The following is a 14238-nucleotide window of genomic DNA, read 5'->3' as shown; positions in this document are numbered from 1 at the left end:
CTGCTATTAAAAAATTCACACTAAAACTTTCTCTCAAAACGTTATTTTATTTGATACAAAATATTCATCAAATGTATAGCAGCATTTAGAAAACAACATTTTGGTTTATTTTCTAAAGTTTAAAGCCTGCCATGCAGTCGAACTGCCTTCAGCAGAGTTACTCATGCTTATCTACAACCAGAAATCAATAAGAAAACAAGCTTTGGTCGCAAGAGCAATAAGAAAATGTTAACAGAGAATTGGCCTCAAAATTCCTCAATCACTCCTCAGGAACCCCAGCATAAAAACCTTGATTTCTTCTGCGTTTAACACGACAAGTTTGATGCAAGATTCAGTCAGAGTCTGATGAAGAGCCGCTTCCAAATATTTCATCCTCGTCAGCGTGTCCTTCGGATGCAGCCCCTTCCTCATCAGCTGATGACTCTTCTTGTTCCTGACCAGGAGCTTCTTCCTCTTCAGCAGAGGAAGAGGAAGCATCGGATCCAGCCTGCTCCTCCACTTCACTCTGAGCATCTTCATCTGAAAAATGCGGCAGAAATTTTCATGTCTTAGATCATTTAAAGATAATTAATCGGAATTGATCTTCTGCCAGAAGATATCTTTGCTGCAGTTGCCGAAAGGAGGTGATGCAATTGTGTGGTTAAATTTAGAAAAGGTCGGGGGTGCGTGGCACCCCTGCACCCCCGTACTCTACACCAGTGGCTGCAGACATGGCCACATATAGACCTATTAGGTCTCATAACTGTAGCTTTGATGGGTATTAGTGCCTAATGGTTGAGGACAACTGCATGGTGACCACAAAGTGGAAGTCTTGGTTGACTGTTCAACTGTGACAAGATCGTTATAAGTCACAGACCATAGCTTCATTGATAAGACATGTTAGGTCAAACAGTCTGTAGCTTACTAAAAAAGTTTAGCAAAAAATGACACGAAATATTTCAACATCAAAATTTACCTGATGAAGATTCAACCTTTTCCTGTTCAGTTTCACCTTCCACTCTTTCCTCCTCATCATCATCTGATCCCGCTTCTTCACCATCTTCCTCTTTTGCCATCTCCTCATCCTGAAGAGTCGTAATAAAAACAAATCAGATGATATTGGATTGAATTTGTTAATTACCTCCTGTGCCTAATAGGTTTAAATTAAGTACAGACAAACCAAAATCATAATATTTTAAATTTTAAAGTTATGAAATGTTGCTTTTTGGTATTGATGCGAAAAACATCTTCATTCACTTTGGCATCAACATCCACACACTCACGTTTTCTTCAACATTTTCCTCTTCATTTCCTTCCTCCTTCTCTCCATCATCCTCCTCCTCATCTTCCTCATCCGGCTCCAACGGTTCAAGCTGGATCCTGCGCATCTCCTGAGCAGCAACCTCCTGTTCGTTTAACTCACGATGACGAACTGCGAGCACAGCGTTGGTTGCTGACTGGACCCCTCCTCCCCCTTTAGCTCTCCGCTTGCTCAGACGAACCCTGGAAGAATCGACAAAAATCACATGAGTTTTTGGACCACACATAACAACGCAATTAATACTTTTTACAGCAAGAAACACCTGTATTGCACACTGTTCATGGCAGCCACTGTATCAGTATTTGTGCTAAAATGATACTCATGGTCTTGAAATGTTGCTAATTAGTAGTACTGCAATGAAAATGGATAGTTTACAAGCAATTAATTTACAAACAAACAAAAAAGCAGTCAACACTGCAATATGACCTGTACCGAAATACTAAAACAAGCCGTGCACAATTTGTTACATAGTTGGAAATCTTTTCAGTTAACAGATGTATATTTGACATTTTACCTTGTTTCAAGTTCGTTGTAAAACACTCCGTCTTCACGGAAAACAAAGTAGAAGTTTTCTTCATAACCTTTAGATGCTTTGTTTTTCACATTCCAGTTGTACTCCCGTGCAAGTCTTTAATAATAAGTAACAACAACCATTAATTACAGGTTTGGTGCTTTATAAGATAATGTATATTGTATTGTAGTTATACAAGTCTAGTTATATATATATACATATTGGTAGTACAAACGTATTTATTTGTGTGTCAGTTCAGATGTAACCCAACACACCACATAAACTTATTTAGTTTAAGTTTAAGATCCACATTTTTTTTATTCAAAGAACACAATTTGCAGAACTGCCATGATATGGTATTAGGTTTAGGTTAAGCCAGTTTGCAGATTGAACATTAACTTAATACCAAGTTTCTTGGCAACTTAGGATTATAAGAATTTGAATAGTCCACAACACCCACTTGTAGTCGTAAGTTTCTTCTGGGTCGTAATCCCAGCCCTCCTCCACATCCCGCTTCCTCTTCTTACGAGTTTCAGGAGTTGGAAGGAAGTAAGCGACAAACTGATCGCCCTCCTCGTCAACCATTCCTCTGTGAATAAATAATGGAATGTTAGAAACCTTTATTACTTTCGTTCTCCCATCCCCGGTGCACCAAATGTGCACTAAATGTGCACCTGCAAATTAAATGTGCACCTGTACATGATGTGCACCAAATGTCAAACCAGTAAAGTACAGGCAAAGTTTACTTCCTCTCTGTATTAAACACAAATACAGTCCAGAAGCAAACAATTAAATCATGTCAGTTTCAACTTAAATCAAGATACTTTTCCACAACAACATCAACACAACAATTTTAATTTTATGTTAACAATGGCATTTTTTTTTGTTCATAGGCTTTATCACATACGTTTGTGACATTCCATCAATGGATATTTTCTTAGAGAATATATTATGACAGTGTTTGCAAAAAAATACCTGATCATGGCTTGTGACATTTCCTCAGTTTGCTCTTGTTGTGATTTTCCAGGAATTGCAGGATCTGTGTCAAAGATCACCTGAGCACTTGGATGTTGCCACATCTGCAATAAAGAAAGAAAATGTCAAACAAACAAAACTCATACTGTATGACTCATCATTTTTGTCAGGTGGTACATTTATATGTAAACTATCTTTTTAAATAATTAGTTGCAATCACAGAATGAACATGTATGGATTAGATAGATCTACCTATTTTAAACTCATGTGATAGACTGTAAATACAAAGGAATAATAATGTTTGACCATTTCATTAAAACCTACTTAATGCACTATTCAATATATATTTTGTTGCACATACTATATACATATAATTTACACTATAATAGCAATAAACTTATGACTTGGGCAATTTTTAACCACAAGACAACAAACCAAAAACGAATAAAAATGAGATTTTAACTGTTATTTAAGTACAAAAACAATTGGCAGGAAATTCAACTTTAAATCATCTCAGTTTGTACCACCTTAGTGTCAGGATAAACAGGCAGAACTTCCACAGGATAAACATTGGGTTTGCTGTAATGTTTCGTAATCTCCTGTTTTGCGTCTTCGAAAGTTTTTTGTATCGAGGCGATTTGTCCATCTCGGTCCTTGTACATTTCCTCTTGCTTGAATAAATCTTTAACACCGCCACCAATTCTAGAAAATATTTTTTGGGTTGGGGGAGCTGTATTACAAAAAATGGGCACCCAGCGGAAATATTGTTTGGATTTAGATGTGTGCTTCATAATTAATGCATTACAGTATTTATCATGAAAGTTATGCAGTGAGTTTGACAAAACAATCAGCAAAAGAAAGCCCCACCCTCTCCCAAACAAGAAAATCATAACCCACTGGTTAGGAAACATTGTTGTATACCACCCAAAATGCATGAGCAGTATTTAGCAAAAATGGTTGCTAAAGACAAACTGATTTCATCATATTATTCTCTGAAGATTTTAAGGAAAAACTCCCAAATGATTTCCATAAAACACAATTAATATTTATATACACATATACCTTGTTTCAATGTTAACAGCTGAGACTCCATATCTGTTAAATTCCTGTGAAATGTACTCACTTCTTCTCAGCCACGAAACATTCTTGCTGTGTTGCTTTGATCTGATAAAATAATTGAGGCATTTTATTAGATACAAAAATGTGTGGAATGGATCTGTTATTAGTATATATGCGATGTAGCACTGATGAGACATTGCAGGTTGAAACAGTTTGCACTACACTCTGTAGCTCAATAATTAATTTGGCCATTTCGCTTAGCTATAAAGTACAGTAATAACAAAAAAAATGCACTAACAATATGTTCAGGTAACAAGATGGTCTACTTTAAAAGAATTAATTAAACTTAAAAAGAAAACAGCAACGTCTCAAAACGCAAAATAAAGGATGTTCAAACCGTTTCGAATCTTGAGGAGCAGGCAGATCTTCTTCGAGTAATGCTTCATCTGCTGGATCCAACCAAACGTTTCTGTCAACCTGAAATCAACAAAATCTTGATAGTTTTAACAAACAAAGGTCCAAGTTTGCCTTTTTGATGTTTGTGTAACATGCCACGAGATGTTGTTTGCCTGTATATATATACATAAAACCATCTTTGCAAAGTCAACCAGAGACCCTTAGTAAACAAGAAGAAGGTGTGGTAAAAAAATTCAACAAGCATTCATTTTGCTACAATTGCAAGGATTACTGAAGAAACAGCTTGGCAGGACATGCTGTGTATACCTTGTACGTGTTTGGATTGATTAGGTCGATAACAACTCCGAGGTCATGATCTGTGTGAAGTTCAGTTTTATGGAGTTTTTCCAAAGATGTCGGTTTGTATTCCACGAACCTGTTGAAAAATATTGTAAAAATCAGACTTGCATTAAAACTCATAATCTTAACACATGGGAGAGAATTCGGATTAGACTTCTGTACTTATAAACATTAGAAATATTAATGGTTTTACAAACAATATGAATGCAAAACTATTATCAATTTTGAATTCAAATATCATATTCAGATACTGCAGGTGTAAAACATCAATGTTTTTCTATACTATGGACTGAATTTGCTTCACAAACCTGTTAGCATCGAATGGATATTTAATAAACTTTGGGTCAAACGGAATATCTGGCAGTGTGTTGCAATATTTTACCCTCGTTATGAGACCACTTGCTCTTTCCACAGATGTTCTTGACCTAAAAATTATGAACATATTTGAAATATTGTGAATAAAACATCTGCCTTCGCTACCTTTAACAAAGGCCCAAAACAAACAAATACTATGTTTAAAACTGACAAATTAGAAATTTATTAAAGATAAATTTCACTTATTCTGATAATTTTCTCTAATTTCCTACTTTAACAAACCTGTGTTTTTCGTCAGTCCGTTGACCAGGTTTTTGGACTGTGGGTGCCATTACACATGAAAAGTCCAACAATTATTCGTGAAACATAATATGGTTTATTTTCTGCTATTTTGTCTTTGATACAACGTTTAGATTCAGCTTTTAATGTAGGCCCCGTTGATTATTTATGTTTTGCAAACAATAAAAACAATCTAATTGTAAAATAAAAACAATGTGTAAATGAAACGCAGTTGTTGATTTTAAAGTATGTTTCACACACATTCATGAAAAAAGATCATTTCTAAAAGGTTTAAATTTTTAAGATTTCTATGTTATAAAAGTAACCATAATCTTATGTTTGAAGTTGGTTTAGATTTAGACAAAGAAGCCCAAGAAGGAACTTAGTTTAAAAATAGTTTAGTCGATGTAACCTCAAATGGATTGTAACCTGATTTCGGGGATCACCTTTTTTACACCGTCATCGTTGTCGAATTTAGCAGGTATATACTGTGCATTATCTGTGCATTATCTCAGTTGTGTAACGACTTGGCACGAGTGGAAAGTCAACGATTTCGTGAGAAGCGCCGAATGTAAACGTAGATCTGACCTAACAATGGCATTCTGTACACGGGACGTTGAACTTTACGCTCGATGAATTCCTATTTTCTAAACATACTTGGTCGTCCTTTTTTCTCGAAGTCGGAGGCTGATTGCTTCAGAAGGACACATGTGGGAACGTAGTCCAGTCACATTTGCTTTACGTGCATTCGTATATGAGAGGATAGAATTGAATTTCGGCTGATCCGTGAACAGATTCAACAGAGGATTGACAAGAAGAACAGATATAAATTGTAGGTAAATTTACTAGTAAAAAAGCCAATAATGCTTTGTAGTGAGCGACAGACAGATTTAAATTGTGAAGCTTTAGTGACTGAAAACGATCCTGCAGTTAAATATGTATTTCTTTGTAAAGTCTTCAGATTCCACTTCACAAAATGCATGTGTAAGCAATGGAGTTAATTGTTATGCGGTTTTATATCTATGAGTTTGGTGTTTCGCGTTCCATTGCCAGTGGGAGATTTTAGTATTACAGGAAATCTATAAGATATCCGCCTTTCCAAAATGGGTTAGTGCAGAATCGCAAGTGGTTTATATTATTGTTTTTTTTGACAAAGGACCTTGAAATCATTGCAAACTTACCTTTAATTCAACTTTTGAATTTTGCTGGTGCCTCTGTCATGGATCTGGGGAATTACCTAAAACGTTTGGGAATAGAGGAAAGTGATTTGGAACCGAGTTTGGAGAATTTGAAGCGATTGCAGTCGGCTCATTTGTGTAAAATTCCGTTTGAGAATCTCAATTTGTTTGGTGGCGAGAAGGGGCGACTGGATTTGAATTATATTTACAAAAAAATTGTCGAGGTAAGTTGGAAACGGGTAAACTAAACTGTCCACACCTTCAGGCACCAAATATATCAGATAAAATTGAAATTTGGAACTCGAAATTTCCTCGAAAATCGAAATTTCCTCGAAAAAAGAACTCGAAAATGGCAAATCTGTTGATTTATCAGGAGAATGGCGGGGGATTATGCTGCAAAATAAACGCATTGTTTTGTTGGTTGCTGCGACAACTTAAGTTCAATGTCAAAATTATTCAAAGTCAAGCTTACAAGACAAATGAGGACAACTTTTTCCAGCAAAGTCACATGCTTCTGTTGGTGAGTGGACACGTTTTACTCTTATTAAGTCGTTTCTTTTTGAAAACACGTTTTAAGTAATTACAGCTTTTATATTTGTTTTTCTTTTTGGGGGCTTGCAATAAATAAATGTAGCCTGATAATTTTCAGGCAATAAAATACTTTTCACAATTTAATATTTTGTGTAGTCTTTAGTAAGTTGCACTTGTAACGTTTACTCAGGTGACGTTCGAAGACGGGGAAAGGTTTCTGGCCGACGCAGGTTTCGGACAACATACGTGTTTTTATCCAATCGCATTGAAAGAAAACATCGAACAAGGACAACCTAACGGAGTTTTCAGGTCAGGAAAAAGCCCTGACAAATATTATTCGTTTGAGAAATATTATGCGTAACGTGCCGTTTATTTTAAAGTCAGATCATAATAAAGGTCAAAGCTTGGTTAATACAAATTCGATAATGCGCCGGTTTAACATCGACTTATGTTTATTTAAACATGTTTGTTGCGTAATAACTTACGTCATGAATTCCACATAGACTTAACAAAGTGTAAATGACTGCGCAACAGGCGCCGAAATTACCCAAACTTGCAAAGCTTGGTGAATAGCTTATAAACTTAATACTTTTTGTTAAATTCCACATAAATTGCCAACAGTCACTTGGACGCAATTGCAAAGAAATACCAGGATGATTTCTTGTGACATTGTCACGTTGTTGCTTCATTTCGTTTTGATATATTGCAAACAACATTTGGCTGTAAAACATTGGAGAACATGTATCGTGTTTGTGTAAAAGATTTTAATCCCACATTTTAACTACACAGGATTCGACGAGTGAATGCCGATAACCAAAATACTTTCTACCTTGAAGACAAGTGGCTGAACCAAGTTGATGCAGAAGGTAAACAACACCACTAGCAAAAACAATATCTTAGTAGTTTCTACATACACATAACACAGGTTACGTCTTGCAAGCATCAGACTGCAACCCATGTTACAAGAGTTCAAAATATCGCACAGAAGGTTGGAATATATTGTACAAGTTCACAACACAACCCTGCTACGAATACACCGACTTCAAAGCTGATTATGAATATTTCCAAAGTGACGAAGAAAGCTTTTTTCGACAAAACAGCATCGCGTGTGTTCACCTTCGAGGAAAAAATTTCAATTTGTGGGGAACCACCCTGGCAGAGACCAAATTTGTCAAAATAGAATCAGAGTTGATGATGAAAAGGAAAAAGACCATGGTGTCCGGTGACGAAATAAATGACGTCATTATAGATCGGTTCAGACTAAAACTTACTGAGGGTTTTAGGCCAAAATCACAATGAACACGGCTGTTTATAGTGACCTAAGCAACTTCCAGTTTCAGCTTTGTCCAGTGTGGGTCAAATGAATCAAAAAATATACAAAGTAACTGTGCATTTATATTTGCTACATGGATAAGGGTGATGTTTAATATTGCAATATCATTTCATTGGAACATTATAGAAGAAAGTAGAGCTATTACAATATATCGCAATACCACATTGTTATCAGTGTTGTCGTCGTCTTGACACACCAACATGGCCATCATGTTTAAGAAACGCATAAGCCATCTTACAGGCGACAGCGTGCCTTTCCTTCAGATTATAGGGGACTACAACTGCTTTCACACAGACAAGCAGGCAAGCGTATCAAAGCCCTCAAACTCAAACAACAATTCAACCCGGCGGCGAGTCTATGGTGCTTCGGGGCATTTCTGTGTTGGTCAAAGGTAAACATCTCGTTGGTCAAGCAAGCTAGAAAATAACGTAAGAAGCTGCAGAAGGGCGCAGTCACTTTAACGTTTTTAGTTAACCTGGTCATACCAGCATTATAATAAATGCATTTGTATGTGGGGATTATGACCGAACCTTAGCAAATACATGAGCTGAGCAGATATAAATTGTTGTTAAATCTGCTGTGATGTTATGTGAGTTTCAGTTTGTTATTTCGTTCTACAGCCAGTAAGATAGTTTAGTATTACAGGCAATCTATTCCCTTCGTTTCTCTAGATTCAAGTTTATTCATAATAGCAGTTGGAAGCTTATTTGCATAACAGGACAAACGTTTTTCCTTCATCAAAGGACAGGTCAGACTTATAGACTTACCTTTAATTCTACAACATTTGGATTCCCCGGTCATGGATGTTGGGAATTACCTAAAACGTTTGGGAATAGAGCAATGTGATTTAAAACCGAGTTTGGAGAATTTGAAGCGATTGCAATCAGCTCATTTGTGTAAAATTCCTTTTGAGAATCTTAATTTGTTTGGTGGCGAGAAGGGGAGACTGGACTTGAATCACATTTACAAAAAAATTATCGAGGTAAGTGCAAGTAATTTCGTTTCTAGGTGAAATTCATTTGTTTTTAGTTAAAACATAGGCATCACATTATTGTTTATTATCGGGCCTTGTGTTTTCTTGGACCACAGGCTCCACAACAAATAAGAAATATCACAATCGAATTTTTTTTTCTGATTAAACAACAGTATATTAAATAATAAAATTAACAAAACTGTATGGTTAATGTTGTCAAACCACTAGTGCAACTTAAGGCAGATTGCTGGCATTATGATGTGGTATAGATTGTGTAACCGTCTGTTTATATTCCAGGAGAAAGGCGGAGGAATATGCTGCGAAATAAACGCATTGTTCTCTTGGTTGCTACGAAAACTCAAGTTCAATGTCAAAATTATTCAAAGTCAAGTTTACAACACAAATCAGGACGATTTCTTTTTCTTCAAAAGTCATCTGTTTCTTCTGGTAGGTCAAACACGTTTTATTAACTCGATAAATAAATTCTATCTAAAACGATCATCGATTTTAACAAAAAGCTTCTACAGTGTCTGTAAATAACAATACAGGAAGTGGGTTTTTAAAATGAAAAGGCTCATCACTACCTCACAACACACAACTAAAAACCTGCCACCTATAACGGTTGGAAGCGATGAGAAACATGGAAAAGATAAGATAAAAATGCATCATTTACTGTTGTTTTGTTGATTTCTTTTCCTTTTTTGTGCTTATTCAGTAAATTATTGTAGCCTAATAACTTTTGTGCACATTTTCATTTAGGTTAGATTTGATGATGATGAAAGATACTTGGCGGATGCAGGTTTCGGTCAGTACACGTGTGTTCATCCAATTGCAATGAAAGAAAACATCGAACAAGAACAACCTAACGGAATCTTCAGGTCAGTCAGTTATAGTAAAAATTCCACGCAGGCATTTTGCAAAAATACTCAATTAGAACGAGCTTTCATGAACAAAATATTGTTCCAAAAACTGCAAAGATTTTTTACACCAACATTATATTTTAATAGACTTCGCCGAGCGAATGTTGACGATGAAAATACATTATACTTTGAAGAGAAGTGGCTGAACCACATTGATGCAGAAGGTGAGTTACATTGGGCGCCTGACTTGATAACCTTTATGGTTTTATCGGTGCCCATGTTATTTATTGGGTTTTGTTCATCTGCGTAGTTGTTTTTTTGCGCAAAATACACATGATTTAATAAAAACATGTGAAACAGTTTTCAAAAAAGATACCGAAATAATATTTTTTGCTCTACATAGGTAACGTCACCGAGGCATCGGAGTGCAATCCATATTACAAGGGTTCAAAATATCGCACAGAAGGTTGGAATATATTGTGCAAGTTAACGACACAACCCTGCTACGAATACACCGACTTCAAAGACGAGTACGATTATTTTCAAACTGACGAAGAAAGCTTTTTTCGGCAAAACAGCTTCACCTCAAATTACCACTGTGGAAAAATCTGCAACTTGTGGGGAACCACCCTGACAGAAACCGAATTCGTCAAAAGAGATACGGAGTTGCTCCTGAGAAGAAACAAGACCACTTTGACCAGTGACGAAACAAATGACGTCATCATCAATCGGTTTAGGTTGAAACCTCCAGCAGATTTTAAGCCTACATCACAGTGAAATATTTTCCCGCAGTTATACGCCAGCTGCATGATCTGTAAGACAGATTTACTAAATCGTCTATTGTTCGTAAAATATAATCAGATGTGGGAATTTAAATGTTGAAAGTCAAAGATACATTGTGCTTTTGCGTGTAATTATTTGTTGCGCTTTACGTGGTATGTGGTAGCTTATGTACAAAACAATTGCTTGTTGACGTTTGCACTGAATATAATTGTTGTTACAGTTTTGGCGTAGTTATTAACACAAGCAAATCGCCAACCAAAATAGTTTGGGGGACATCGCTCTAGGATCGTCATGCTTTTAACCAGTGGACCATGACGCTGTTTTTAAGTGGGCAGCAATGCTGGGTATAAAAAGTGTTTGAACACAAAAACCAAATAGGCGTGACCAAGATAGGGAAAAGGGTTGAGTAAAACAGCTCCAGGGCGTTTGCGCGTTGGTCACAGTTAAATATTAACACGAGGAAGCGTACCTGCTCTAAAACGCCGCAAATCAGATTGTGAGTGTATTCAGACCAGCGTTACGTACATGCGCACATGAGTACTAAAGTAAATTGAACTTCAGCTGAATATTGAAGCAAAACAGATACATTGTCATCAAATTTATTTTGTGGAAGAGTTTGTTATTCTGGCAATTAATTTGAGGTGATCTGCAGCCTTTTTTATGAACCCGGCTTCTTTTGAGCAGATGCATCGTGGTGGTTAGAGGCTTACAAGGGCCTTCTTTGTACAAATGCAAAGTGAAATGGCAACATCCTAATGTCAGACTTGAATTTGAAGCTTCTTTGCAACTAAGACTGCAAACTTAAAAACGATCAGAATTTCGTGTTTACTGTTGCCTCTGTCATGGATGTGGGGAATTACCTAAAACGTTTGGGAATAGAAGAAAGTGATTTGGAACCGAGTTTGGAGAATTTGAAACGATTGCAATCGGCTCATTTGTGTAAAATTCCTTTTGAGAATCTCAATTTGTTTGGTGGCGAGAAGGGGAGACTGGATTTGAATCAGATTTACAAGAAAATTGTCGAGGTAATGAATTGGAAAATGAGTAAAACATGTATTGTAGTTGTAAACGTTTCCTTGCATTCGACTGGAATATTTTTATTGACTTACGACCTGCTAACCTTTAGGGTTTTAACGGAAACCAATTATTTTATTTCTTTTCGCCATTGTTTGTTTGGGGGAGTTATTTTTTTGCACAAAATACATATGATTGATCTGATTTTGTAACATGTCCTGGTATAAAGATGAAGAGCGGTGGAATTTGCTGCGAAATAAACGCATTGTTCTGTTGGTTGCTTCGGCAACTCAAGTTCAATGTGAAAATTCTTCAAAGTCAGGTTTACATGACAAGTGAGGACGAGTTTGACATCGTGAAGAGTCATTTGCTCCTGTTGGTGAGTCAAACACGCTTTAATGCAAAAAAACATTATGTTATTACTTGTTGCGTTTTTACTAAATTATGATAAAATATGTGCTGGTAAACTTTTGATAATGGTATGTTTCTGCAATTCCCCAAAGAGTAAATTAGTACTAAAATATGTAGTCCGCAAGGGGGAGACAAGGCGGCATTTGGCGAAAACACAAAAATAACCTTTTTATCCCTTAACCCGAAAATGTTTCTGAGGACATCCGTGCTTACAGTATACTGATATTCATTCAGGTTTCGCTCGAAGGCGGAGAAAAGTTTTTGTGCGACGCAGGTTTCGGACAACATACGTGTTTTTATCCAATCGCACTAAAAGAACACATCGAACAAGAACAACCTAACGGAATATTCAGGCAAAGTTCATGCTAAAATCCAGATACGCTTTCGAAAATTTCCCCGAAATGCAACAAGCTTTAAAAGTTTAGTTATTCGCTCACAAATTTCACATTCATGTTGCAACATTCCTTACAAATAACGGACTATTGTATAAAAAGGTATGAGGAATAGCGGGAAAATGCATACGTTTTTGGGGGGTCCACACTTATGTAGCTGTACCTACTTGGTTTTAGTATGTCTCTATAATTAAGTGTAAGCATTGCCTGGAGTTTAAATTTTGTTGTTACAAACACGATTTTCTTTAAACCAAACGTTTTATGGCTCCAACATTAAATTTACTCTGCAGGCTTCGCCGAGTAAATTCTGACGATGAAAATTCTTTCTACCTTGATAGCAAGTGGTTAAACCAGGTGGATGCAGAAGGTGAGTGTAGAAAAACGTTTCTCTTGCACAAACACATCACAAATTTTGAACATTCATATTTCATAGGTAACGGCATACAAGCATCAGACTGCAACCCATGTTACAAGAGCTCAAAATATCGCGCAGAAGGTTGGAATATATTGTACAAGTTCACAACACAACCCTACTACGAATACACCGACTTCAAAGCTGAATATGAGTATTTCCAAAGTGATGAGAAAAGCTATTTTCGACAAAACAGCATCTCTTGTATTCACTTTGAAGGCAAAAGCTTCAATTTATGTGGAACCACCCTGGCAGAGACCGACTTTATTAAAATAGATTTAGAGTTGATGATGAAAAGAAAAAAGACCATGGTGTCCGGTGACGAAATAGATGACGTCATTATAGATCGGTTTAAATTAAAAACCCCTGAGGATTTTCAACCAAAATCACAATGAATATAGCAGTTTATAGTAATTAAGGCAGCTCCAGTTTATTTCATTCTGCACATATATTCAAATTTACCACTTCAATCAGTGTGATGTTTGCGCCCTACTACTTGCAATAACTCTTTAATGGAACATTTGACATGGAAATAAATATGTCACAAATATCGCCGAAGCACATTAGAAAAAATATTTCTTGTATTCGTCTTTAACAACCAACGATGGCCATCCCGCAGAAAGAAAAGTTATCATGCAATCTTGTGGAGTGCATACCGTATTTACTCGATTGTAAGCCGCATGCGACGCTTTCCAGATAGGTCGAAAATGTTCAAGTTGAACTTAGTTGTCCTACAACAATAATTTGCAACAAATCTGTCGTTTAAAATTGTCTGATACGCCATGGGCGATAAAACGTATTGTTCTGATGGAGCGAGTTGATGGTAAATTTTATTAAAACACAGAACGTAGACAAAACATCGGCGTGACATTAAATAATGTAAGCCGCCCTCGATTATAATCCATACAAACGGTAGGTTAAAAACCTTATAAGTAAATACGGTATCTAAATTTTAAAAGATTGCAACCGCTTTTATTCCGTTTGAGAATCTCAATTTGTTTGGTGGCGAGAAGGGGAGACTGGACTTGAATCACATTTACAAGAAAATTGTCGAGGTAAGTTGGAAAACATCAGCATATTTTGGCGCACACTGTCACACATTAAGTTTACTTTTAACTTTTTTTCTCTGCGTGATTTAGTTATGGCATGACCAAAC

At 36.4% G+C, this 14238-nt stretch overlaps 2 protein-coding genes across 2 annotated transcripts; one reads left to right on the top strand and one right to left on the bottom strand.

Moving 5' to 3' along the window:
• Positions 1-33: 33 nt before the first annotated feature.
• On the bottom strand, positions 34-5387 carry LOC145889233 (RNA polymerase II-associated factor 1 homolog). The gene is made up of 12 exons (XM_082980135.1): positions 5199-5387; positions 4910-5026; positions 4569-4677; positions 4243-4322; positions 3849-3950; positions 3314-3488; positions 2787-2890; positions 2272-2400; positions 1815-1928; positions 1263-1482; positions 956-1064; positions 34-519 (listed from the first exon to the last, which is right to left on the bottom strand). The coding sequence occupies exons 1-12, from the start codon at positions 5246-5248 to the stop codon at positions 332-334; spliced, it is 1497 nt and encodes a 498-aa protein (XP_082836261.1). The 5' UTR covers positions 5249-5387; the 3' UTR covers positions 34-331.
• Positions 5388-11570: 6183 nt separating this feature from the next.
• On the top strand, positions 11571-13477 carry LOC145889896 (arylamine N-acetyltransferase 1-like). Its single transcript, XM_082980946.1, has 5 exons — positions 11571-11878; positions 12097-12246; positions 12513-12631; positions 12961-13037; positions 13104-13477. The coding sequence occupies exons 1-5, from the start codon at positions 11696-11698 to the stop codon at positions 13475-13477; spliced, it is 903 nt and encodes a 300-aa protein (XP_082837072.1). The 5' UTR covers positions 11571-11695.
• Positions 13478-14238: the final 761 nt, after the last annotated feature.

The sequence above is a fragment of the Ascidia mentula genome, chromosome 2 (genome assembly GCF_947561715.1).
Source record: "Ascidia mentula chromosome 2, kaAscMent1.1, whole genome shotgun sequence".
In the NCBI taxonomy this organism is placed as follows: Eukaryota; Metazoa; Chordata; class Ascidiacea; order Phlebobranchia; family Ascidiidae; genus Ascidia; species Ascidia mentula.
The sequence above is the reverse complement of the archived record's forward strand: the minus strand, read 5'-3'. Positions and strand labels throughout refer to the sequence as shown.